The sequence below is a fragment of the Onychomys torridus genome, chromosome 23 (assembly GCF_903995425.1).
Source record: "Onychomys torridus chromosome 23, mOncTor1.1, whole genome shotgun sequence".
Lineage (NCBI taxonomy): Eukaryota > Metazoa > Chordata > Mammalia > Rodentia > Cricetidae > Onychomys > Onychomys torridus.
Window position 1 is genome coordinate 3,629,784 of NC_050465.1, and position 24,907 is coordinate 3,654,690.

At 42.6% G+C, this 24,907-nt stretch overlaps 3 protein-coding genes and 1 pseudogene across 3 annotated transcripts; all 4 read left to right on the forward strand.

The window, feature by feature from the left end:
- Positions 1–204: 204 nt before the first annotated feature.
- Positions 205–5,845, forward strand: LOC118573367 (UDP-glucuronosyltransferase 1A7-like). The gene is made up of 2 exons (XM_036173661.1): positions 205–1,059; positions 5,837–5,845. The coding sequence occupies exons 1-2, from the start codon at positions 205–207 to the stop codon at positions 5,843–5,845; spliced, it is 864 nt and encodes a 287-aa protein (XP_036029554.1).
- Positions 5,846–7,315: 1,470 nt separating this feature from the next.
- Positions 7,316–12,956, forward strand: LOC118573368 (UDP-glucuronosyltransferase 1A7-like). The gene is made up of 2 exons (XM_036173662.1): positions 7,316–8,170; positions 12,948–12,956. The coding sequence occupies exons 1-2, from the start codon at positions 7,316–7,318 to the stop codon at positions 12,954–12,956; spliced, it is 864 nt and encodes a 287-aa protein (XP_036029555.1).
- Positions 12,957–14,425: 1,469 nt separating this feature from the next.
- LOC118573369 (UDP-glucuronosyltransferase 1A7-like) lies at positions 14,426–20,067 on the forward strand. The gene is given in 3 exon segments (XM_036173664.1): positions 14,426–14,890; positions 14,892–15,281; positions 20,059–20,067. Coding segments are annotated over 3 exon segments (864 nt in total).
- Positions 20,068–21,527: 1,460 nt separating this feature from the next.
- LOC118573370 lies at positions 21,528–22,351 on the forward strand (annotated as a pseudogene).
- Positions 22,352–24,907: the final 2,556 nt, after the last annotated feature.

Here is a 24,907-nt window from a genome sequence, read left to right on the forward strand (position 1 = left end):
GAAGGTACAAAGGCATTCATTTCAGCCAATGTGTTTTGATAATTATTGCTCTTTTGAGTAAATCATTAGCATTAAATTTAACCTCACTTGGAAACATACAAATATAGGCGTCCACTGAGCAAAATCTTGTGCCTATACCCAACCAGCTCTATTAGAGTAGCTGAGAGTCTCAACAGCTGGACAGTCCTGGGCTCTGCTTCTCCCATGGCTTCTGGAGATCTTCCAACCTCCCTTCTTCTGTGTGTGTGTCTGCTGCTGGTCCCTGGCTTTGCCCAGGCAGACAGGCTGCTGGTGGTTCCCATGGATGGGAGCCACTGGTTCACCATGCAGATGGTGGTGGAGAAACTCATCCACAGGGGCCATGAGGTGATGACAGTTGTGCCAGAGGTGAGTTGGCAACTGGGAAAATCCCTGAATTTGACAATGAAGATGTACTCCACTTCTCACTCTCTGGAAGATATGAACCGTGTGTTCAAGTATCTTTCTGACACTCAATGGAAAAATGTAGAACCAAGTATGTTTTCTTTACTGACAGGCTCAGCCAAACATTTCTTTGAATTACTATTTTCACATTGTAGAGATTTGTTTAATGACAAAAAGTTAGTGGAGTTCCTGAAGCAGAGTTCTTTTGATGCTGTGTTTCTGGATCCTCTTGATGTGTGTGGTTTAACTGTGGCCAAGTATTTGTCGCTCCCTTCAGTGATCATTGCAAGAGGTATATTTTGTCACTATCTTGAAGCAGGTGCCCAGTGCCCCAGTCCACTGTCTTATGTTCCCAGAGGTCTCTTGAAACTCACAGACACCATGACTTTCAAGGAGAGAGTGTGGAACTACCTCTCCTACATGGTGGAGCGTGCATTTTGCCCCCAGTTTTTCAAAATTGCTACAGACATTGCTTCTGAAGTTCTCCAGACCCCAGTGACTATGGATGACCTCTTCAGCCAAGTGTCCATTTGGTTGTTACGCACAGACTTTGTGTTAGATTTCCCCACACCTGTGATGCCCAACATGGTCTTCATTGGTGGGATCAACTGCCAAAAAAGAAAGCTGATTTCCAAGGTATGTTATTTGTTGTTTATTACATGAAGAGATCCCCGAGTTTGTACAATCATAAAGAAATTCTCACCTGAGCTGTAATTTATCGTTTATGGAATTTCTTCCTGGTTTGCGGAATTGTTTTGTGGGATCTCACTAATTAGGAAACAATTCTATATAGGTGTCCTATAGTTATGTCTGTGTATACTTGTGACATAATTGCATATACATTCCAAGCTACAATCTAAATTTAAATGTCTATGTATGCCTTTGTATTTGTGTGTATGTGGCAGGGGCCATGAAATTACAAAGGGGGAGGGACAAAGAAAACATTCCTAAGGAGGAAAAGACACAATAATTGTAGACATATCATATGAAAACTGAAAAAATGAGCACTCAGGGGTAGGAAGAGAACATATGGAGTGTAAGGCTGACTAGAGAAGAGTGGAGTAAATAAAAAAGGCAAAATGTCTGAAAAATGCCACAATTACACTGAATTCTCTGTATGCTGACTTTAAAATGCATGCTGTGAGAGAGTACTCTGCTCTCTCAGCTCATTCTTGCATCTCAGACCTGCCTGGCTCCACAGAGAACTCTACTCCTGCACAATGGTATTCCATTTATCATCAGCCAAAAGGTACAGCCAACCTTGCTGGTTTTCACAAGTAGGATCTTGGGTCCACTGGCATTCAAAGGAGTCCCATGTCTGTGGAGCCATGAGCAAGTGGGGTATGAAATATGTCTAGATATTTCAAGGTTGGCTTCTCTTCATATCTAGGTCAGTGCTTAGGATCAAGGAGTCATACTAATGCCCAAGGGCAAAAGCTCCACCTGCTCTTGGTCCTAGTGATTGTGAGTACTTTATGCCAGTTGTTAATATTCTGACCTGCCCCTTGAAATCCCACCCGCTTGGTGCTGCCCTGCTCCTGATGTAAAAGCTCCCTTCTAAGGAAAAACTCCCTTTCTCTGCCTCTCTCTTCTGCTTTTCCTCACACGAGGTGCACACCCTCACTCTCCATCTCATCTTGTCTTTCTCTCTTTCTCTTCTTTTCCCATCTTTCTCTTCATGTCTCTATTATAATAAACTCTTCATGTGGATGCATCGTCTTGGTTATCAATTTCTGACCACCACTGCTGCCATCACGACCACGACAGAATGGCATGCATCTGTCCAGCATGTTTTCCTGCACACTCGGTAAACCCTCGGGGGTAGCCCTTTCACGTAATAATTCATAACACCAGCGTTATGCTATTAGTTGCCTATGTTGTGGTGTAGTTGGAAAGCAGATACGGAACAGCCCAGCCTTGTTCTTTTGCTTTCACCAACTAGAGTCCTTTGTGGAGCTTTATGAACTTTAGGATTATTCTCCTTTTGTGTGAAGAATGTCCATTGGAATTCTAATAGGGATGACATTAAATCTGCAGACCTCTGTGGGGAGGTCCTAGTGAGGTTTGTGTTGGTGGGATAAGCACATGACCAAAGGCAGCTGGGGGTGGAAGGTTTATTTCACTTTTAGATGGCAGTCCATCATGAAGGGAAGTCACGGCAGGAACTCAAGCGAGGTAGGAACTCTGGAGCCAGGAACTGAAGCAGAGGCCAGGGCGGCCTCTTAGACCTGCTTTTCATGACTTGCTCAGCTTTCTTTCTTATCCACCCTAAGACCTGCTGCCCAGGGGTGATGCTTCTAGGTCCTCCCCCATCCATCATTTCATCTAGAGAGTGCCCCACAGACTATAGATGGATCATAGAGGCAGTTCCTCAATTGACATTCCCTCTTCTTGGTGACTAATTTGTGTCAAGTTGACAAAAACTAACCAGCACAGAGAACTACAGACATCTTGCCAGTACTGATTTATCCCACCAGTGAGCAGAAGATATCTTGCATTTATGCTTTCCTTTAAATCCACATGTTATAGACTTCAAGACATTAGTCTGAAAAATCTGCTCTAATTCATTGAGGCCACACTTGCTGTGTGATGTGTTTCTTCGTCTTTTTACCTTTGCAGAAATTATTTTCATGGTGTCTAAGTTTAGTTGGGGAGAGTAACACACAGAGTCAAAGGCAAGGTTGACATTTCTGCTCTGAGTTTTTTGAAATTGAGAGACATCAGGTGGGGCACCACACAGAAACAACACTCACATACTGCTGAGCTGTGGATGCTGTCTACTGTGAACGCAATGTTCCTTCTTCTTTCTATAGCTGCATCATTGTGGCTCTTAAATGAGTGTTCCCTGTACAGAGACAAGAGAGAGAGCCTCAGAAGCATCTCAGAATGTTAGGAGAGAAAACCACCAGCCAAGAACTCTTTCTCTCCCAATCCCACCCCCAGATATTGGTGTAAGTCTATGGGAGAGAGAGTAGATTGACATGCTTGAGATGTTCTTCTTATGGTTCTCAGTTGGATTTCATTCAGTTCTGTGGTCCGTGAAGCTAGCTGAGGCTTCTGTCTAAGTGTTTGAGAGGCAAAGGTGTCCTGGTCTCTGAGTAATTAAGTTAAGGAGTATTTCTGTGATCAGGAGGAATGTGAGAATTCAACTTGTACCAGTTGCTGAAATCCCTGTCCTTATTTTTGCTTTTCAAAGACATTGATGGGAAAGTGCCACTTAGAGCCTAGGACAAGGTCTTGTAATGCTTAGGTTCCTTAAAGGAATGGTCTTGTCTTTCTAATAAGGATTAGGTAGCAATATTGCCTGTTGAATACCTCACTGACACGTCCTCAAGTCTCCTGACACACATCATACTGTTTCCCTTTGAGAGCCACTCCAAACTCTGTAATGAAATGGGATTACATGCACCAACACAGGCTTTCTCGTGTTCCTTTTCTTTGCAGGCCCACTATAGCTGTCCTAAAACCTGTGGATATGTTTTGTTTTCCAGAGGCTTGAGGATACAGCTTCCTATTCAGTTTTTTTTTTTTTTTCTCAAGTTCTTTTGGCAGAGATTCAACATGTGTACTAACCTGTAATCCTGGAAGGACTAAATAGTGACAACCTCATGGAGCCAGAGCTCACATTGACTTCTCTACTTGGGTGGGCCACTGCCTTTGCCTGGTTATGGGATGGTCTGTCTTTGCTGTCTAGTGACAACACTCTCGAAAGTAGCTGGATGGGAATTGCAGTAGTGTCTGGTCCAGTGAGTCACAGAGGAACTTCTGTGGTCAGGCAATTTCTCAAATTGTATCTGATACTGAGCAAAGCTGCAGACTAGTCTCTGATATTAGAGTATCCTGCTCAGAGCCAGATCTTCACAGCAGCAGATCCACACAGGATCAGACACTATATATATATATATGTTGTGGACTTTTAGTTGAAAATGTGTTTCATTTGTTTATGCTGTAGAATATTTGTTTAATGATGCCAAGATGTGTTGTACTCTTATGTTGTATTTGTTTTTACTCTGTGAAGCTGTGTTTAATTTGCCCGTCTAAAACACCTGATTGTTCTAATAAAGAGCTGAAGGCCAGGAGAGGGATAGGTGGAGCTACCAGGCAGAGAGAATAAACAGGAGGAGAAATCTAGGCTCAGGAGAAGGGAGAGGAGCAAGAAAAGCAGAAGAAGAGGAGGAGACCAAGGGCCAGCTACCCAGCCAAACAACCAGCCATGGAGTAAGAAGAAAATGAAAAGATATAGAATAGAGAAAGGTAAAAGTCCAGAGACAAATTAGGAGAAGAGAAACAGGTAAATTTAATTTCAATAAGTAAAGCTGAGTGCAAACAAACTAAGCTAAGGCTGGGCATTCATAAATAAGAATAAAACTCCGTATATTTATTAGGGAGTTTGGTGGTGAGCATCCTTCAAAATAAAACCAACTACATATTAACACAGAGGTTTGCCTCTCTTCTGGGGCAGAACTGTATGGTTGATTTCTTCCTAAACTGAATTCCCAAATAAATCAAGCCTGGCTCCTTCTCTAAGTATGCAGAAGTGGAATTTAGCTGTCAGGGTGGAGCTGTTGCACATCCTTTGAAATCAAGGGGACCCACTGCTTGACTTCCCCAGACAAGCAGGACTAACTTCTCCAGTTCTGGAACCTGAGAAGGAGGGAGGCCCTGTTTCCAGATTGAGTTATTGGCAACTTGTTTTCCAGATTATTATAGCTGTTGCTTGGTTTTTTCTACTAATAGGATCCATGGAGGTGGCAGTCTCTTACTATGAGGATCAGGGGCAGTATATTTTTTAATAAATTATTTTTATTTTATGGTATTGGGGTTTTCCCTGCATGAATGTCTGTGTGAGGGTGTCAGCAACCCTGGAATGGGCTTTACAGACAGGAGTGAGCTGTCAGGTAGTATCTGCAAATTGAACCTGGGTCCTCTGAAAGAGCAGCCAGTGCTTCCAGCCACCAAACCATCTCTCAAGCTCCCATGCCCACTTTTACATTTTTTTCAGAGTTCTGCTTCTATTTGCCTTCTTAAAAGAACCAGACTTTTCTTATCTGAGGTACACAGAGGTAGACACCTACATGCCAGATAAGTTGGTGGGTCATCTTTCATGGATACATGAAGGCACTATTGGCTTTGTAGACCAAGCATAACTAGCTCCAACTTATTTCTGGGATTGGTTGAGTGGGACTCCCCCCCGTCTCGGAGGGCTTAGTAGGGTAACTCAGAAATTGGGATAGAAGAAGCAGTCCAAGGACTCCAGGTAGTTTTCAACCTCCTGTCCTGAAGGAGAAGGCAATCAGCTCAGCTTCAGGGATGGTCTGTTGGGTTGGCATATGTGGCAGCCACACTGAGATACCAGTGAGGCACAGAGGCTGGTCCCTATGGTCACTGCCTTTTTGTTCATGTCCTCCCCCAGGTGGAATAATTAAGCCATTACCACTCTACTTCCCAAAGAGGACCCTCTGGGAAGGGTCTTGAAAGGCCAGGAAAACCTTATGAGTGCCTCTGGTTTCTCTTTTTCTTATTGACATCACAGGCCTTGGAGACCCACCCCATCTGTTGCTGTGCTGTGTGATTTGTGAATGTAGAATGAGAGAGGTACAGAAATGTCAGGCCTGTATCTACAGAAGTAAAGACATAAAATCATGCCTTTACACCACACAGAGAAATTAGCTTTAAGATGATGCATGACGGTATAAAAAAGTTCACACCACACAACTTACAATATCTGGTTAAATCATCAAAATCCTGCTCTGAGAGTCTCTTCACAGAGGTCATATTGTCTGGTGCGTGAAGGTTGAGATGGAACACTGTGCCTACACTGTATGTGGAGAGCATTCTCTGGGCATCACTGTTCTAGATCCAAAAAGAATGGTTCCCGTGACTAACGTTTGTCAGAAACAGTAAGTGATTAAGGGATTGTTTACTAACTCACTGAATACACTGTCATGTCCTGACTCAGTATTTAATACCCAGACTAGGTCTAACATCAGCACCTTCATGGAATTGTGGTGAAAGGTGGAAGTCCTATGTTCTGATCCTTTTGTTCCTAGGAAACCTGGGCCTCTGGCCATTGTGGCTGAGTAAGTTAATCTGATCATCAGCATTGGAGGCAACAAGGTTTCAGAGGCTCAGCTTTTCATCTTCTGTCTTCTGTCTGGGTGTCTGTCTAAAGGCCAAGCTCAGAAAGAAATTCATCCTGTCTTAGAAAGGGTGCTGAAATAACAGAAACTGATCTAACACAGAGAATATTTCCATTTAGACAGGGAAAATGCCTGTGTAATATTGGTTTACAGGAGTCCTCAGGAGGGCAGAGGCCCAAGGCTCAGTGCCTGTCAGTCAAGACTGCTACAGTCTCAGATCCATTAAATCATTACAGTTTACTATTGATTTGACCCTGGCCTGTCCTATGTTCCATAATATGCTCTTTAGGGAGGGACCAGCTTTTCTGTGACCTCTAGCTCTCTCTATGTACCTCTTTTAGGTGACTTTCACTGTTCATCCTTTTTAGTTTTCCATCTTATGAAGTATAAATTTGCACATGATAAATGCAGATGATCCTTATAGGCAGCTTCTTATGTTTTCTGAATTTAAAAATCAAAACGGATTGTTTGATAACTCTTCAAAACTGTGTCTGCAATAGAGGTCATGATCTTTCTGAAACAAATCCATAATTTTTTTTTTTAATCTGGAAGATACAAAGGCATTCATTTCAGCCAATGTGTTTTGATAATTATTGCTCTTTTGAGTAAATCATTAGCATTAAATTTAACCTCACTTGGAAACATACAAATATAGGCGTCCACTGAGCAAAATCTTGTGCCTATACCCAACCAGCTCTATTAGAGTAGCTGAGAGTCTCAACAGCTGGACAGTCCTGGGCTCTGCTTCTCCCATGGCTTCTGGAGATCTTCCAACCTCCCTTCTTCTGTGTGTGTGTCTGCTGCTGGTCCCTGGCTTTGCCCAGGCAGACAGGCTGCTGGTGGTTCCCATGGATGGGAGCCACTGGTTCACCATGCAGATGGTGGTGGAGAAACTCATCCACAGGGGCCATGAGGTGATGACAGTTGTGCCAGAGGTGAGTTGGCAACTGGGAAAATCCCTGAATTTGACAATGAAGATGTACTCCACTTCTCACTCTCTGGAAGATATGAACCGTGTGTTCAAGTATCTTTCTGACACTCAATGGAAAAATGTAGAACCAAGTATGTTTTCTTTACTGACAGGCTCAGCCAAACATTTCTTTGAATTACTATTTTCACATTGTAGAGATTTGTTTAATGACAAAAAGTTAGTGGAGTTCCTGAAGCAGAGTTCTTTTGATGCTGTGTTTCTGGATCCTCTTGATGTGTGTGGTTTAACTGTGGCCAAGTATTTGTCGGTCCCTTCAGTGATCATTGCAAGAGGTATATTTTGTCACTATCTTGAAGCAGGTGCCCAGTGCCCCAGTCCACTGTCTTATGTTCCCAGAGGTCTCTTGAAACTCACAGACACCATGACTTTCAAGGAGAGAGTGTGGAACTACCTCTCCTACATGGTGGAGCGTGCATTTTGCCCCCAGTTTTTCAAAATTGCTACAGACATTGCTTCTGAAGTTCTCCAGACCCCAGTGACTATGGATGACCTCTTCAGCCAAGTGTCCATTTGGTTGTTACGCACAGACTTTGTGTTAGATTTCCCCACACCTGTGATGCCCAACATGGTCTTCATTGGTGGGATCAACTGCCAAAAAAGAAAGCTGATTTCCAAGGTATGTTATTTGTTGTTTATTACATGAAGAGATCCCCGAGTTTGTACAATCATAAAGAAATTCTCACCTGAGCTGTAATTTATCGTTTATGGAATTTCTTCCTGGTTTGCGGAATTGTTTTGTGGGATCTCACTAATTAGGAAACAATTCTATATAGGTGTCCTATAGTTATGTCTGTGTATACTTGTGACATAATTGCATATACATTCCAAGCTACAATCTAAATTTAAATGTCTATGTATGCCTTTGTATTTGTGTGTATGTGGCAGGGGCCATGAAATTACAAAGGGGGAGGGACAAAGAAAACATTCCTAAGGAGGAAAAGACACAATAATTGTAGACATATCGTATGAAAACTGAAAAAATGAGCACTCAGGGGTAGGAAGAGAACATATGGAGTGTAAGGCTGACTAGAGAAGAGTGGAGTAAATAAAAAAGGCAAAATGTCTGAAAAAATGCCACAATTACACTGAATTCTCTGTATGCTGACTTTAAAATGCATGCTGTGAGAGAGTACTCTGCTCTCTCAGCTCATTCTTGCATCTCAGACCTGCCTGGCTCCACAGAGAACTCTACTCCTGCACAATGGTATTCCATTTATCATCAGCCAAAAGGTACAGCCAACCTTGCTGGTTTTCACAAGTAGGATCTTGGGTCCACTGGCATTCAAAGGAGTCCCATGTCTGTGGAGCCATGAGCAAGTGGGGTATGAAATATGTCTAGATATTTCAAGGTTGGCTTCTCTTCATATCTAGGTCAGTGCTTAGGATCAAGGAGTCATACTAATGCCCAAGGGCAAAGGCTCCACCTGCTCTTGGTCCTAGTGATTGTGAGTACTTTATGCCAGTTGTTAATATTCTGACCTGCCCCTTGAAATCCCACCCGCTTGGTGCTGCCCTGCTCCTGATGTAAAAGCTCCCTTCTAAGGAAAAACTCCCTTTCTCTGCCTCTCTCTTCTGCTTTTCCTCACACGAGGTGCACACCCTCACTCTCCATCTCATCTTGTCTTTCTCTCTTTCTCTTCTTTTCCCATCTTTCTCTTCATGTCTCTATTATAATAAACTCTTCATGTGGATGCATCGTCTTGGTTATCAATTTCTGACCACCACTGCTGCCATCACGACCACTACAGAATGGCATGCATCTGTCCAGCATGTTTTCCTGCACACTCGGTAAACCCTCGGGGGTAGCCCTTTCACGTAATAATTCATAACACCAGCGTTATGCTATTAGTTGCCTATGTTGTGGTGTAGTTGGAAAGCAGATACGGAACAGCCCAGCCTTGTTCTTTTGCTTTCACCAACTAGAGTCCTTTGTGGAGCTTTATGAACTTTAGGATTATTCTCCTTTTGTGTGAAGAATGTCCATTGGAATTCTAATAGGGATGACATTAAATCTGCAGACCTCTGTGGGGAGGTCCTAGTGAGGTTTGTGTTGGTGGGATAAGCACATGACCAAAGGCAGCTGGGGGTGGAAGGTTTATTTCACTTTTAGATGGCAGTCCATCATGAAGGGAAGTCACGGCAGGAACTCAAGCGAGGTAGGAACTCTGGAGCCAGGAACTGAAGCAGAGGCCAGGGCGGCCTCTTAGACCTGCTTTTCATGACTTGCTCAGCTTTCTTTCTTATCCACCCTAAGACCTGCTGCCCAGGGGTGATGCTGCTAGGTCCTCCCCCATCCATCATTTCATCTAGAGAGTGCCCCACAGACTATAGATGGATCATAGAGGCAGTTCCTCAATTGACATTCCCTCTTCTTGGTGACTAATTTGTGTCAAGTTGACAAAAACTAACCAGCACAGAGCACTACAGACATCTTGCCAGTACTGATTTATCCCACCAGTGAGCAGAAGATATCTTGCATTTATGCTTTACTTTAAATCCACATGTTATAGTCTTCAAGACATTAGTCTGAAAAATCTGCTCTAATTCATTGAGGCCACACTTGCTGTGTGATGTGTTTCTTCGTCTTTTTACCTTTGCAGAAATTATTTTCATGGTGTCTAAGTTTAGTTGGGGAGAGTAACACACAGAGTCAAAGGCAAGGTTGACATTTCTGCTCTGAGTTTTTTGAAATTGAGAGACATCAGGTGGGGCACCACACAGAAACAACACTCACATACTGCTGAGCTGTGGATGCTGTCTACTGTGAACGCAATGTTCCTTCTTCTTTCTATAGCTGCATCATTGTGGCTCTTAAATGAGTGTTCCCTGTACAGAGACAAGAGAGAGAGCCTCAGAAGCATCTCAGAATGTTAGGAGAGAAAACCACCAGCCAAGAACTCTTTCTCTCCCAATCCCACCCCCAGATATTGGTGTAAGTCTATGGGAGAGAGAGTAGATTGACATGCTTGAGAATGTTCTTCTTATGGTTCTCAGTTGGATTTCATTCAGTTCTGTGGTCCGTGAAGCTAGCTGAGGCTTCTGTCTAAGTGTTTGAGAGGCAAAGGTGTCCTGGTCTCTGAGTAATTAAGTTAAGGAGTATTTCTGTGATCAGGAGGAATGTGAGAATTCAACTTGTACCAGTTGCTGAAATCCCTGTCCTTATTTTTGCTTTTCAAAGACATTGATGGGAAAGTGCCACTTAGAGCCTAGGACAAGGTCTTGTAATGCTTAGGTTCCTTAAAGGAATGGTCTTGTCTTTCTAATAAGGATTAGGTAGCAATATTGCCTGTTGAATACCTCACTGACACGTCCTCAAGTCTCCTGACACACATCATACTGTTTCCCTTTGAGAGCCACTCCAAACTCTGTAATGAAATGGGATTACATGCACCAACACAGGCTTTCTCGTGTTCCTTTTCTTTGCAGGCCCACTATAGCTGTCCTAAAACCTGTGGATATGTTTGGTTTTCCAGAGGCTTGAGGATACAGCTTCCTATTCAGTTTTTTTTTTTTTTCTCAAGTTCTTTTGGCAGAGATTCAACATGTGTACTAACCTGTAATCCTGGAAGGACTAAATAGTGACAACCTCATGGAGCCAGAGCTCACATTGACTTCTCTACTTGGGTGGGCCACTGCCTTTGCCTGGTTATGGGATGGTCTGTCTTTGCTGTCTAGTGACAATACTCTCGAAAGTAGCTGGATGGGAATTGCAGTAGTGTCTGGTCCAGTGAGTCACAGAGGAACTTCTGTGGTCAGGCAATTTCTCAAATTGTATCTGATACTGAGCAAAGCTGCAGACTAGTCTCTGATATTAGAGTATCCTGCTCAGAGCCAGATCTTCACAGCAGCAGATCCACACAGGATCAGACACTATATATATATGTTGTGGACTTTTAGTTGAAAATGTGTTTCATTTGTTTATGCTGTAGAATATTTGTTTAATGATGCCAAGATGTGTTGTACTCTTATGTTGTATTTGTTTTTACTCTGTGAAGCTGTTTTAATTTGCCCGTCTAAAACACCCTGATTGTTCTAATAAAGAGCTGAAGGCCAGGAGAGGGATAGGTGGAGCTACCAGGCAGAGAGAATAAACAGGAGGAGAAATCTAGGCTCAGGAGAAGGGAGAGGAGCAAGAAAAGCAGAAGAAGAGGAGGAGACCAAGGGCCAGCTACCCAGCCAAACAACCAGCCATGGAGTAAGAAGAAAATGAAAAGATATAGAATAGAGAAAGGTAAAAGTCCAGAGACAAATTAGGAGAAGAGAAACAGGTAAATTTAATTTCAATAAGTAAAGCTGAGTGCAAACAAACTAAGCTAAGGCTGGGCATTCATAAATAAGAATAAAACTCCGTATATTTATTAGGGAGTTTGGTGGTGAGCATCCTTCAAAATAAAACCAACTACATATTAACACAGAGGTTTGCCTCTCTTCTGGGGCAGAACTGTATGGTTGATTTCTTCCTAAACTGAATTCCCAAATAAATCAAGCCTGGCTCCTTCTCTAAGTATGCAGAAGTGGAATTTAGCTGTCAGGGTGGAGCTGTTGCACATCCTTTGAAATCAAGGGGACCCACTGCTTGACTTCCCCAGACAAGCAGGACTAACTTCTCCAGTTCTGGAACCTGAGAAGGAGGGAGGCCCTGTTTCCAGATTGAGTTATTGGCAACTTGTTTTCCAGATTATTATAGCTGTTGCTTGGTTTTTTCTACTAATAGGATCCATGGAGGTGGCAGTCTCTTACTATGAGGATCAGGGGCAGTATATTTTTTAATAAATTATTTTTATTTTATGGTATTGGGGTTTTCCCTGCATGAATGTCTGTGTGAGGGTGTCAGCAACCCTGGAATTGGGCTTTACAGACAGGAGTGAGCTGTCAGGTAGTATCTGCAAATTGAACCTGGGTCCTCTGAAAGAGCAGCCAGTGCTTCCAGCCACCAAACCATCTCTCAAGCTCCCATGCCCACTTTTACATTTTTTTCAGAGTTCTGCTTCTATTTGCCTTCTTAAAAGAACCAGACTTTTCTTATCTGAGGTACACAGAGGTAGACACCTACATGCCAGATAAGTTGGTGGGTCATCTTTCATGGATACATGAAGGCACTATTGGCTTTGTAGACCAAGCATAACTAGCTCCAACTTATTTCTGGGATTGGTTGAGTGGGACTCCCCCCGTCTCGGAGGGCTTAGTAGGGTAACTCAGAAATTGGGGATAGAAAGAAGCAGTCCAAGGACTCCAGGTAGTTTTCCAACCTCCTGTCCTGAAGGAGAAGGCAATCAGCTCAGCTTCAGGGATGGTCTGTTGGGTTGGCATATGTGCAGCCACACTGAGATACCAGTGAGGCACAGAAGGCTGGTCCCTATGGTCACTGCCTTTTTGTTCATGTCCTCCCCCAGGTGGAATAATTAAGCCATTACCACTCTACTTCCCAAGAGGACCCTCTGGGAAGGGTCTGAAAGGCCAGGAAAACCTTATGAGTGCCTCTGGTTTCTCTTTTTCTTATTGACATCACAGGCCTTGGAGACCCACCCCATCTGTTTGCTGTGCTGTGTGATTTGTGAATGTAGAAATGAGAGAGGTACAGAAATGTCAGGCCTGTATCTACAGAAGTAAAGACATAAAATCATGGCCTTTACACCACACAGAGAAATTAGCTTTAAGATGATGCATGACGGTATAAAAAAGTTCACACCACACAACTTACAATATCTGGTTAAATCATCAAAATCCTGCTCTGAGAGTCTCTTCACAGAGGTCATATTGTCTGGTGCGTGAAGGTTGAGATGGAACACTGTGCCTACACTGTATGTGGAGAGCATTCTCTGGGCATCACTGTTCTAGATCCAAAAAGAATGGTTCCCGTGACTAACGTTTGTCAGAAACAGTAAGTGATTAAGGGATTGTTTACTAACTCACTGAATACACTGTCATGTCCTGACTCAGTATTTAATACCCAGACTAGGTCTAACATCAGCACCTTCATGGAATTGTGGTGAAAGGTGGAAGTCCTATGTTCTGATCCTTTTGTTCCTAGGAAACCTGGGCCTCTGGCCATTGTGGCTGAGTAAGTTAATCTGATCATCAGCATTGGAGGCAACAAGGTTTCAGAGGCTCAGCTTTTCATCTTCTGTCTTCTGTCTGGGTGTCTGTCTAAAGGCCAAGCTCAGAAAGAAATTCATCCTGTCTTAGAAAGGGTGCTGAAATAACAGAAACTGATCTAACACAGAGAATATTTCCATTTAGACAGGGAAAATGCCTGTGTAATATTGGTTTACAGGAGTCCTCAGGAGGGCAGAGGCCCAAGGCTCAGTGCCTGTCAGTCAAGACGCTACAGTCTCAGATCCATTAAATCATTACAGTTTACTATTGATTGACCCTGGCCTGTCCTATGTTCCATAATATGCTCTTTAGGGAGGGACCAGCTTTTCTGTGACCTCTAGCTCTCTCTATGTACCTCTTTTAGGTGACTTTCACTGTTCATCCTTTTTAGTTTTCCATCTTATGAAGTATAAATTTGCACATGATAAATGCAGATGATCCTTATAGGCAGCTTCTTATGTTTTCTGAATTTAAAAATCAAAACGGATTGTTTGATAACTCTTCAAAACTGTGTCTGCAATAGAGGTCATGATCTTTCTGAAACAAATCCATAATTTTTTTTTTAATCTGGAAGGTACAAAGGCATTCATTTCAGCCAATGTGTTTTGATAATTATTGCTCTTTTGAGTAAATCATTTAGCATTAAATTTAACCTCACTTGGAAACATACAAATATAGGCGTCCACTGAGCAAAATCTTGTGCCTATACCCAACCAGCTCTATTAGAGTAGCTGAGAGTCTCAACAGCTGGACAGTCCTGGGCTCTGCTTCTCCCATGGCTTCTGGAGATCTTCCAACCTCCCTTCTTCTGTGTGTGTGTCTGCTGCTGGTCCCTGGCTTTGCCCAGGCAGACAGGCTGCTGGTGGTTCCCATGGATGGGAGCCACTGGTTCACCATGCAGATGGTGGTGGAGAAACTCATCCACAGGGGCCATGAGGTGATGACAGTTGTGCCAGAGGTGAGTTGGCAACTGGGAAAATCCCTGAATTTGACAATGAAGATGTACTCCACTTCTCACTCTCTGGAAGATATGAACCGTGTGTTCAAGTATCTTTCTGACACTCAATGGAAAAATGTAGAACCAAGTATGTTTTCTTTACTGACAGGCTCAGCCAAACATTTCTTTGAATTACTATTTTCACATTGTAGAGATTTGTTTAATGACAAAAAGTTAGTGGAGTTCCTGAAGCAGAGTTCTTTTGATGCTGTGTTTCTGGATCCTCTTGATGTGTGTGGTTTAAACTGTGGCCAAGTATTTGTCGGTCCCTTCAGTGATCATTGCAAGAGGTATATTTTGTCACTATCTTGAAGCAGGTGCCCAGTGCCCCAGTCCACTGTCTTATGTTCCCAGAGGTCTCTTGAAACTCACAGACACCATGACTTTCAAGGAGAGAGTGTGGAACTACCTCTCCTACATGGTGGAGCGTGCATTTTGCCCCCAGTTTTTCAAAATTGCTACAGACATTGCTTCTGAAGTTCTCCAGACCCCAGTGACTATGGATGACCTCTTCAGCCAAGTGTCCATTTGGTTGTTACGCACAGACTTTGTGTTAGATTTCCCCACACCTGTGATGCCCAACATGGTCTTCATTGGTGGGATCAACTGCCAAAAAAGAAAGCTGATTTCCAAGGTATGTTATTTGTTGTTTATTACATGAAGAGATCCCCGAGTTTGTACAATCATAAAGAAATTCTCACCTGAGCTGTAATTTATCGTTTATGGAATTTCTTCCTGGTTTGCGGAATTGTTTTGTGGGATCTCACTAATTAGGAAACAATTCTATATAGGTGTCCTATAGTTATGTCTGTGTATACTTGTGACATAATTGCATATACATTCCAAGCTACAATCTAAATTTAAATGTCTATGTATGCCTTTGTATTTGTGTGTATGTGGCAGGGGCCATGAAATTACAAAGGGGGAGGGACAAAGAAAACATTCCTAAGGAGGAAAAGACACAATAATTGTAGACATATCATATGAAAACTGAAAAAATGAGCACTCAGGGGTAGGAAGAGAAACATATGGAGTGTAAGGCTGACTAGAGAAGAGTGGAGTAAATAAAAAAGGCAAAATGTCTGAAAAATGCCACAATTACACTGAATTCTCTGTATGCTGACTTTAAAATGCATGCTGTGAGAGAGTACTCTGCTCTCTCAGCTCATTCTTGCATCTCAGACCTGCCTGGCTCCACAGAGAACTCTACTCCTGCACAATGGTATTCCATTTATCATCAGCCAAAAGGTACAGCCAACCTTGCTGGTTTTCACAAGTAGGATCTTGGGTCCACTGGCATTCAAAGGAGTCCCATGTCTGTGGAGCCATGAGCAAGTGGGGTATGAAATATGTCTAGATATTTCAAGGTTGGCTTCTCTTCATATCTAGGTCAGTGCTTAGGATCAAGGAGTCATACTAATGCCCAAGGGCAAAGCTCCACCTGCTCTTGGTCCTAGTGATTGTGAGTACTTTATGCCAGTTGTTAATATTCTGACCTGCCCCTTGAAATCCCACCCGCTTGGTGCTGCCCTGCTCCTGATGTAAAAGCTCCCTTCTAAGGAAAAACTCCCTTTCTCTGCCTCTCTCTTCTGCTTTTCCTCACACGAGGTGCACACCCTCACTCTCCGTCTCATCTTGTCTTTCTCTCTTTCTCTTCTTTTCCCATCTTTCTCTTCATGTCTCTATTATAATAAACTCTTCATGTGGATGCATCGTCTTGGTTATCAATTTCTGACCACCACTGCTGCCATCACGACCACGACAGAATGGCATGCATCTGTCCAGCATGTTTTCCTGCACACTCAGTAAACCCTCGGGGGTAGCCCTTTCACGTAATAATTCATAACACCAGCGTTATGCTATTAGTTGCCTATGTTGTGGTGTAGTTGGAAAGCAGATACGGAACAGCCCAGCCTTGTTCTTTTGCTTTCACCAACTAGAGTCCTTTGTGGAGCTTTATGAACTTTAGGATTATTCTCCTTTTGTGTGAAGAATGTCCATTGGAATTCTAATAGGGATGACATTAAATCTGCAGACCTCTGTGGGGAGGTCCTAGTGAGGTTTGTGTTGGTGGGATAAGCACATGACCAAAGGCAGCTGGGGGTGGAAGGTTTATTTCACTTTTAGATGGCAGTCCATCATGAAGGGAAGTCACGGCAGGAACTCAAGCGAGGTAGGAACTCTGGAGCCAGGAACTGAAGCAGAGGCCAGGGCGGCCTCTTAGACCTGCTTTTCATGACTTGCTCAGCTTTCTTTCTTATCCACCCTAAGACCTGCTGCCCAGGGGTGATGCTTCTAGGTCCTCCCCCATCCATCATTTCATCTAGAGAGTGCCCCACAGACTATAGATGGATCATAGAGGCAGTTCCTCAATTGACATTCCCTCTTCTTGGTGACTAATTTGTGTCAAGTTGACAAAAACTAACCAGCACAGAGAACTACAGACATCTTGCCAGTACTGATTTATCCCACCAGTGAGCAGAAGATATCTTGCATTTATGCTTTCCTTTAAATCCACATGTTATAGACTTCAAGACATTAGTCTGAAAAATCTGCTCTAATTCATTGAGGCCACACTTGCTGTGTGATGTGTTTCTTCGTCTTTTTACCTTTGCAGAAATTATTTTCATGGTGTCTAAGTTTAGTTGGGGAGAGTAACACACAGAGTCAAAGGCAAGGTTGACATTTCTGCTCTGAGTTTTTTGAAATTGAGAGACATCAGGTGGGGCACCACACAGAAACAACACTCACATACTGCTGAGCTGTGGATGCTGTCTACTGTGAACGCAATGTTCCTTCTTCTTTCTATAGCTGCATCATTGTGGCTCTTAAATGAGTGTTCCCTGTACAGAGACAAGAGAGAGAGCCTCAGAAGCATCTCAGAATGTTAGGAGAGAAAACCACCAGCCAAGAACTCTTTCTCTCCCAATCCCACCCCCAGATATTGGTGTAAGTCTATGGGAGAGAGAGTAGATTGACATGCTTGAGATGTTCTTCTTATGGTTCTCAGTTGGATTTCATTCAGTTCTGTGGTCCGTGAAGCTAGCTGAGGCTTCTGTCTAAGTGTTTGAGAGGCAAAGGTGTCCTGGTCTCTGAGTAATTAAGTTAAGGAGTATTTCTGTGATCAGGAGGAATGTAAGAATTCAACTTGTACCAGTTGCTGAAATCCCTGTCCTTATTTTTGCTTTTCAAAGACATTGATGGGAAAGTGCCACTTAGAGCCTAGGACAAGGTCTTGTAATGCTTAGGTTCCTTAAAGGAATGGTCTTGTCTTTCTAATAAGGATTAGGTAGCAATATTGCCTGTTGAATACCTCACTGACACGTCCTCAAGTCTCCTGACACACATCATACTGTTTCCCTTTGAGAGCTACTCCAAACTCTGTAATGAAATGGGATTACATGCACCAACACAGGCTTTCTCGTGTTCCTTTTCTTTGCAGGCCCACTATAGCTGTCCTAAAACCTGTGGATATGTTTTGTTTTCTAGAGGCTTGAGGATACAGCTTCCTATTCAGTTTTTTTTTTTCTCAAGTTCTTTTGGCAGAGATTCAACATGTGTACTAACCTGTAATCCTGGAAGGACTAAATAGTGACAACCTCATGGAGCCAGAGCTCACATTGACTTCTCTACTTGGGTGGGCCACTGCCTTTGCCTGGTTATGGGATGGTCTGTCTTTGCTGTCTAGTGACAACACTCTCGAAAGTAGCTGGATGGGAATTGCAGTAGTGTCTGGTCCAGTGAGTCACAGAGGAACTTCTGTGGTCAGGCAATTTCTCAAATTGTATCTGATACTGAGCAAAGCTGCAGACTAGTCTCTGATATTAGAGTATCCTGCTCAGAGCCAGATCTTCACAGCAGCAGATCCACACAGGATCAGACACTATATATATATATATATATATGTTGTGGACTTTTAGTTGAAAATGTGTTTCATTTGTTTATGCTGTAGAATATTTGTTTAATGATGCCAAGATGTGTTGTACTCTTATGTTGTATTTGTTTTTACTCTGTGAAGCTGTTTTAATTTGCCCGTCTAAAACACCTGATTGTTCTAATAAAGAGCTGAAGGCCAGGAGAGGGATAGGTGGAGCTACCAGGCAGAGAGAATAAACAGGAGGAGAAATCTAGGCTCAGGAGAAGGGAGAGGAGCAAGAAAAGCAGAAGAAGAGGAGGAGACCAAGGGCCAGCTACCCAGCCAAACAACCAGCCATGGAGTAAGAAGAAAATGAAAAGATATAGAATAGAGAAAGGTAAAAGTCCAGAGACAAATTAGGAGAAGAGAAACGGGTAAATTTAATTTCAATAAGTAAAGCTGAGTACAAACAAACTAAGCTAAGGCTGGGCATTCATAAATAAGAATAAAACTCCGTATATTTATTAGAGAGTTTGGTGGTGAGCATCCTTCAAAATAAAACCAACTACATATTAACACAGAGGTTTGCCTCTCTTCTGGGGCAGAACTGTATGGTTGATTTCTTCCTAAACTGAATTCCCAAATAAATCAAGCCTGGCTCCTTCTCTAAGTATGCAGAAGTGGAATTTAGCTGTCAGGGTGGAGCTGTTGCACATCCTTTGAAATCAAGGGGACCCACTGCTTGACTTCCCCAGACAAGCAGGACTAACTTCTCCAGTTCTGGAACCTGAGAAGGAGGGAGGCCCTGTTTCCAGACTGAGTTATTGGCAACTTGTTTTCCAGATTATTATAGCTGTTGCTTGGTTTTTTCTACTAATAGGATCCATGGAGGTGGCAGTCTCTTACTATGAGGATCAGGGGCAGTATATTTTTTAATAAATTATTTTTATTTTATGGTATTGGGGTTTTCCCTGCATGAATGTCTGTGTGAGGGTGTCAGCAACCCTGGAATTGGCTTTACAGACAGGAGTGAGCTGTCAGGTAGTATCTGCAAATTGAACCTGGGTCCTCTGAAAGAGCAGCCAGTGCTTCCAGCCACCAAACCATCTCTCAAGCTCCCATGCCCACTTTTACATTTTTTTCAGAGTTCTGCTTCTATTTGCCTTCTTAAAAGAACCAGACTTTTCTTATTTGAGGTACACAGAGGTAGACACCTACATGCCAGATAAGTTGGTGGGTCATCTTTCATGGATACATGAAGGCACTATTGGCTTTGTAGACCAAGCATAACTAGCTCCAACTTATTTCTGGGATTGGTTGAGTGGGACTCCTCCCGTCTGGGAGGGCTTAGTAGGGTAACTCAGAAATTGGGATAGAAGAAGCAGTCCAAGGACTCCAGGTAGTTTTCAACCTCCTGTCCTGAAGGAGAAGGCAATCAGCTCAGCTTCAGGGATGGTCTGTTGGGTTGGCATATGTGGCAGCCACACTGAGATACCAGTGAGGCACAGAGGCTGGTCCCTATGGTCACTGCCTTTTTGTTCATGTCCTCCCCCAGGTGGAATAATTAAGCCATTACCACTCTACTTCCCAAAGAGGACCCTCTGGGAAGGGTCTTGAAAGGCCAGGAAAACCTTATGAGTGCCTCTGGTTTCTCTTTTTCTTATTGACATCACAGGCCTGGGAGACTCACCCCACTTGTTGTTGTGCTGTGTGATTTGTGGATATAGCATGAGAGAGGTACAGAAATGTCAGGCCTGTATCTACAGAAGGAAAGACATAAAATCATACCTTTACACCACACAGAGAAATTAGCTTTAAGATGATGCATGACAGTATAGAAAAATTAACACCACAAAACCTACAATATCTGGTTAAATCATCAAAACCCTGCTCTGAGTGTCTCTTCACAAAGGTCACATTGTCTGGTGTCTGCAGGTTGAAATGGAACACTGTGCCTAGACTGTATGTGGCAAGCAGACTATGGACATCACTGTTCTAGACCCATAAAGAATGGTTCCCCTGACTAATGTTTGTCAGATACAGTAAGTGATTAAGGGATTGTTTACTAACTCACTGAATTCACTGTCATGTCCTGACTCATCATTTGATACAAGGACTAGGTCCAACATCAGCATCTTCATGGAACTGTGGTGGTGAAAGGTAGAAGTCCTAAGTTCTGATCCTTTTGTTCCTAGGAAAGCAGAACCTCTGGCCATTGTGGCTGGAGTAAGTTAATCATCATTGGAGCAAGTTTCAGAGGCTCAGCTCTTCTTCTTCTGTCTTCTGTCGGGGTGTCAGTCTGAAGGCCAGGCTCAGAAAGAAAGCCATCCTTTCTCGGAAAGGGTGCTGAAATAACAGAAACTGATCTAACACAGAGAATGTTTCCATTTTGATAAGGACAATAGCTGTATAAAACTGATTTACTGGGATCCTATAAAAGGACAGAGTCCCAAGGCTCAGTGCCTGTCAGTCAAGACTCTACATTCTCAGATCCATTAAATCACTGCAATATACTAATGATTTCACTCTGGCCTGTCCTATGAACCATAATGTGCTCTTTAGGGAGGAACCAGTTTTTCTGTGACCTCTAGCTTTCTCTAGGTACCACTTCTTGGTGACTCTCACTGTTCATCCTTTTTAGTTTCCCTTCTTATGAAGTATAAATGAGCATGTGATGGGTGTAGATGATTCTTATAGGCCGCTTCTTAATTTTTCTGAATTTCAAAATCAAAACACATTGTTTGATAACTCTTGAAACTGTGTCTGGAATAGAGGACATGATCTTTCTGAAACAAAGCCATAAATTTTTTTTTTTAATCTGGAAGGTACAAAAGTAGTTACTTTAGCCAATGAGGTTCATTAATTATTCCTCTTTTGAGTAAATCATTAGCACTAAATTTAACCTCTTTTGGAAACATATAAATACAGCTGTCCACTGAGCAAGGTCTTGTGCCTCTACCCAACCAGCTCTATTAGAAGAGCTCAGGTCTCAGTAGCTGGACTGTCATGGGCTCTGCTTCTCCCATGGCTCCTGCAGATCTTCCAGCCTCCCTTCTTCTGTGTGTGTGTCTGCTGTTGGCCTCTGGCTTTGCCCAGGCAGGCAGGCTGCTGGTGGTGCCCATGGATGGGAGCCACTGGTTTACCATGCAGTCGGTTGTGGAGAAATTCATCCACAGGGGGCATGAGGTGGTAGCAGTTTTGCCAGAGGTGAGTTGGCAACTGGGAAAATCCCTGAATTTGACAGTGAAGACGTACTCAACTTCTCACTCTCTGGAAGATATGAACCATGAGTTCAAGTATCTTTCTGACACTCAATGGAAAAATGTAGAGCAAAGTGTGGTTTCTTTACTTACAGGCTCAGCCAAACATTTCTTTGAATTATTATTTTCACATTGTAGAGATTTGTTTAATGGCAACAAGTTAGAGGAATTCTTGAAGCAGAGTTCTTTTGATGCTGTATTTCTGGATCCTTTCGAAGTATGTGGCTTAACTGTGGCCAAGTATTTTTCCTTCCCTTCAGTGGTCTTTTCAAAGTATTTCTTTTGCTACTATCTTGAAGCGGGCTCCCAGTGCCCCAGTCCACTGTCTTATGTTCCTAGACTCTTCTCAAAATTCACAGACACCATGACTTTCAAAGAGAGAGTGTTGAACATTGTTTTCTACATAGAGGAGCGTGTACTTTGCCACTACTTGTTCAAAACTGCTACAGACATTGCCTCCGAAGTTCTGAAGACCCCAGTGACTATGGATGACCTCTTCAGCCAAGTGTCCATTCGGTTGTGTTAGATTTCCCCAGACCTGTGATGCCCAACATAGTCTTCATTGGTGGGATCAACTGCCATTTTTGAAGGTATGTTGTCTCTCCTTTAGCACAAGAAGAGAGGCCTGGGTTTAGGCCATAAAAAGAATATTCTTTACTGAGTTGTGATTTACCTTTGGTATCACTGCATATGGAATTTTCCTGGGTTATAGAATTTTTTTGTGACAATTCACTAATTAGGAAACAGTTCTATAGAGGTTCCCTATTGATATGCATGTGTACACCTGTGTCATAATTGCATTACATTCCTAGATACAGTCTAAATTTAAATATGTGTTTGTGCCTTCCTATTTGTGTGTGTAGTTCAGAATCATTACATTAGAAAGGAGAGGGGACAAAGAAAACTTTGCCAAGGAGGAACAAAATGGTCCTGATAGACATGTCAGATGAAAACAGAGAGGGGAATATTCGGGTATAAGAAGAGAACATATAGAGGGTAAGGCTGGCAGGAGAGAGAGTGGAATAAAGAGGGGAATAATACAACATGTCTGAAAAATGCCATAATGCCCCCAAATAATTTGTATGCTAACTTAGAAAAGAAATTTAAGATTTAAGAACACACACACACACACACGCACACACACACACTCACACTCAAAACCCTGAAGCTACATTTTACTATTCTTTGGACATATTTAAATATACATCAAGCCATGAAGCAGACCTCATTATTTGTTGGCTGCTCTGTAGGAGTGCTCATGTATTTTTCCAAATTGCAAAATTATTTATATGTAAAGAAGGTACATTTGTTTTATAACAAAATAAAATGTAATATGATAAAACAAAAACCAGCATATTAAAACTGGACAAGATAGTCAACAGAGAAAGAAGACCATGAAGAGAGGTCACATGTTAACACATTCAGGAGTGAATCCCATAAAAGTATTAAACGGAAAGCTGTGGTATATACTCAGAGGGCCTGGTGCAGACCCATGCAAGCCCTGTGCACTCTGCTTCAGTCTCTGTGAGTTCATATGAGCATTGGTGAGTTGTTCCAGAGGACCTTGTTCTCAGGGTGTCCTCCATCCCTTCTTCCTCTGCCCCTCCAACTCTTTCTTCCTCTTTTCCTTGGGGTTCTCTGAGCTCTGAGGGGAGGGATTTGAGGGAGACAACTCATTTAGAGCTGTGAGCTCCAAGGTCTCTCTGTGTACTGTCTTCTGTGTGTCTCTGTACTTGTTCCATCTGTTGCATGAGGCCCCTGCAAAGCATCTGGAGGATGCTGACTAAGGCACTGGTTCTTGAGTACAGCAGAATGTCATTAGGAGTCATTTAATTGTTACTTTCCCTTTAAGAACAGAAAGCCCTGGATAACATATTAGTTACATTTTGATGGTCACATTGAATTTTTTGAGAATACAATAAGAAGCAGATACAATCTGATAACACACGTGAAATCACAGGGTTACTTTAGGACTTGGAATGTTATGCTGACTGACCAGGCAGCCAGCATGGCTGGGAATGATCACCAGCCAAGCTCCTTGATGAACAGGCAGAAGGCATGTAGTGCTCAAGTGCTCCCCACTTTCTCGAGGGACAGTGACTTTAAAACACCCCAAGACCAAACATAAATAGTTAGTTGGTTGAAACTTGATTCCTGTCTCATAAACTTAGATTAGAATTTTGTGCAGAGTCAGATGCTGAGAGAATGTGTGCAGGGAGTAATGTCTTTAATGTTATCAGCCAGAGTTGAGCAATTGGGGAACTGGCACCAAAGTTGCTTAGGCTTGACCTTGGTTCAAACAAGACACCTGGGAATCTGTCCTTTTGTGGTTTATATCAGGGAGCAAATAGTCTATTTTGAATTTGCTCCGAGGTCTTAAATCAGCTAATTGTGTAAAACCTATCTTTGTAGCTGAGAATACTATTTTCCTATGTCAGCCTGGGCTATGAAAAATATCCTGGTATTATTTCTATTCATTAAAATTATACAGCTTAAGAATCATCTTTAGACAGAATGTCCACAGAATAAATACTCATAAGGGTGAGATGTAATCATGAGATTACAGGTACACATTAGATGAAAATGCACAGTAATTGGGAGATTCCACAGCTGTTTTTGCACATGTGAAATTACAGACAGAAGCAACCAGTTTTCAGAGTCAGTGGCCCCGTAATCTTTGCTTGAAACACGTTTATCCCTCAGAGAATTATTCATCTGGTGGGTTGACATTTGAATTTATAATTGTCATCTGCTGTAATATACCACGGACAATGGCAGATAACATTAGAGTATTTTCACTGATTGTCCTATTTTCAGTGATTATTAGTGATATCTACTAACTTATCAACTTTTATTTTTGTGAATAAGACTGTGCTGAATGTTCTTAAATACATTCTTGAAGTTGAGTTGTTGGGTCATATACCTGGGCACATGTCATACTCATTCACATCCTACCTGGGCACATATGTCACACTCATTCACATCCTACCTGGGCACATGTCACACTCATTCACATCCTACCTGGGCACATGTCACACTCATTCACATCCCACACACTTAGTCACACACACACACACACACACACACACACACACACACACACACAAACACAGCACCACCACTACCCTTAGTCTCACACACCAC

Coding starts and splice junctions, on each gene's coding strand:
- LOC118573368 (XM_036173662.1), top strand. CDS start 7,316: ATGGCTTCTGGAGATCTTCCAACCTCCCTTCTTCTGTGTGTGTGTCTG.
- LOC118573367 (XM_036173661.1), top strand. CDS start 205: ATGGCTTCTGGAGATCTTCCAACCTCCCTTCTTCTGTGTGTGTGTCTG.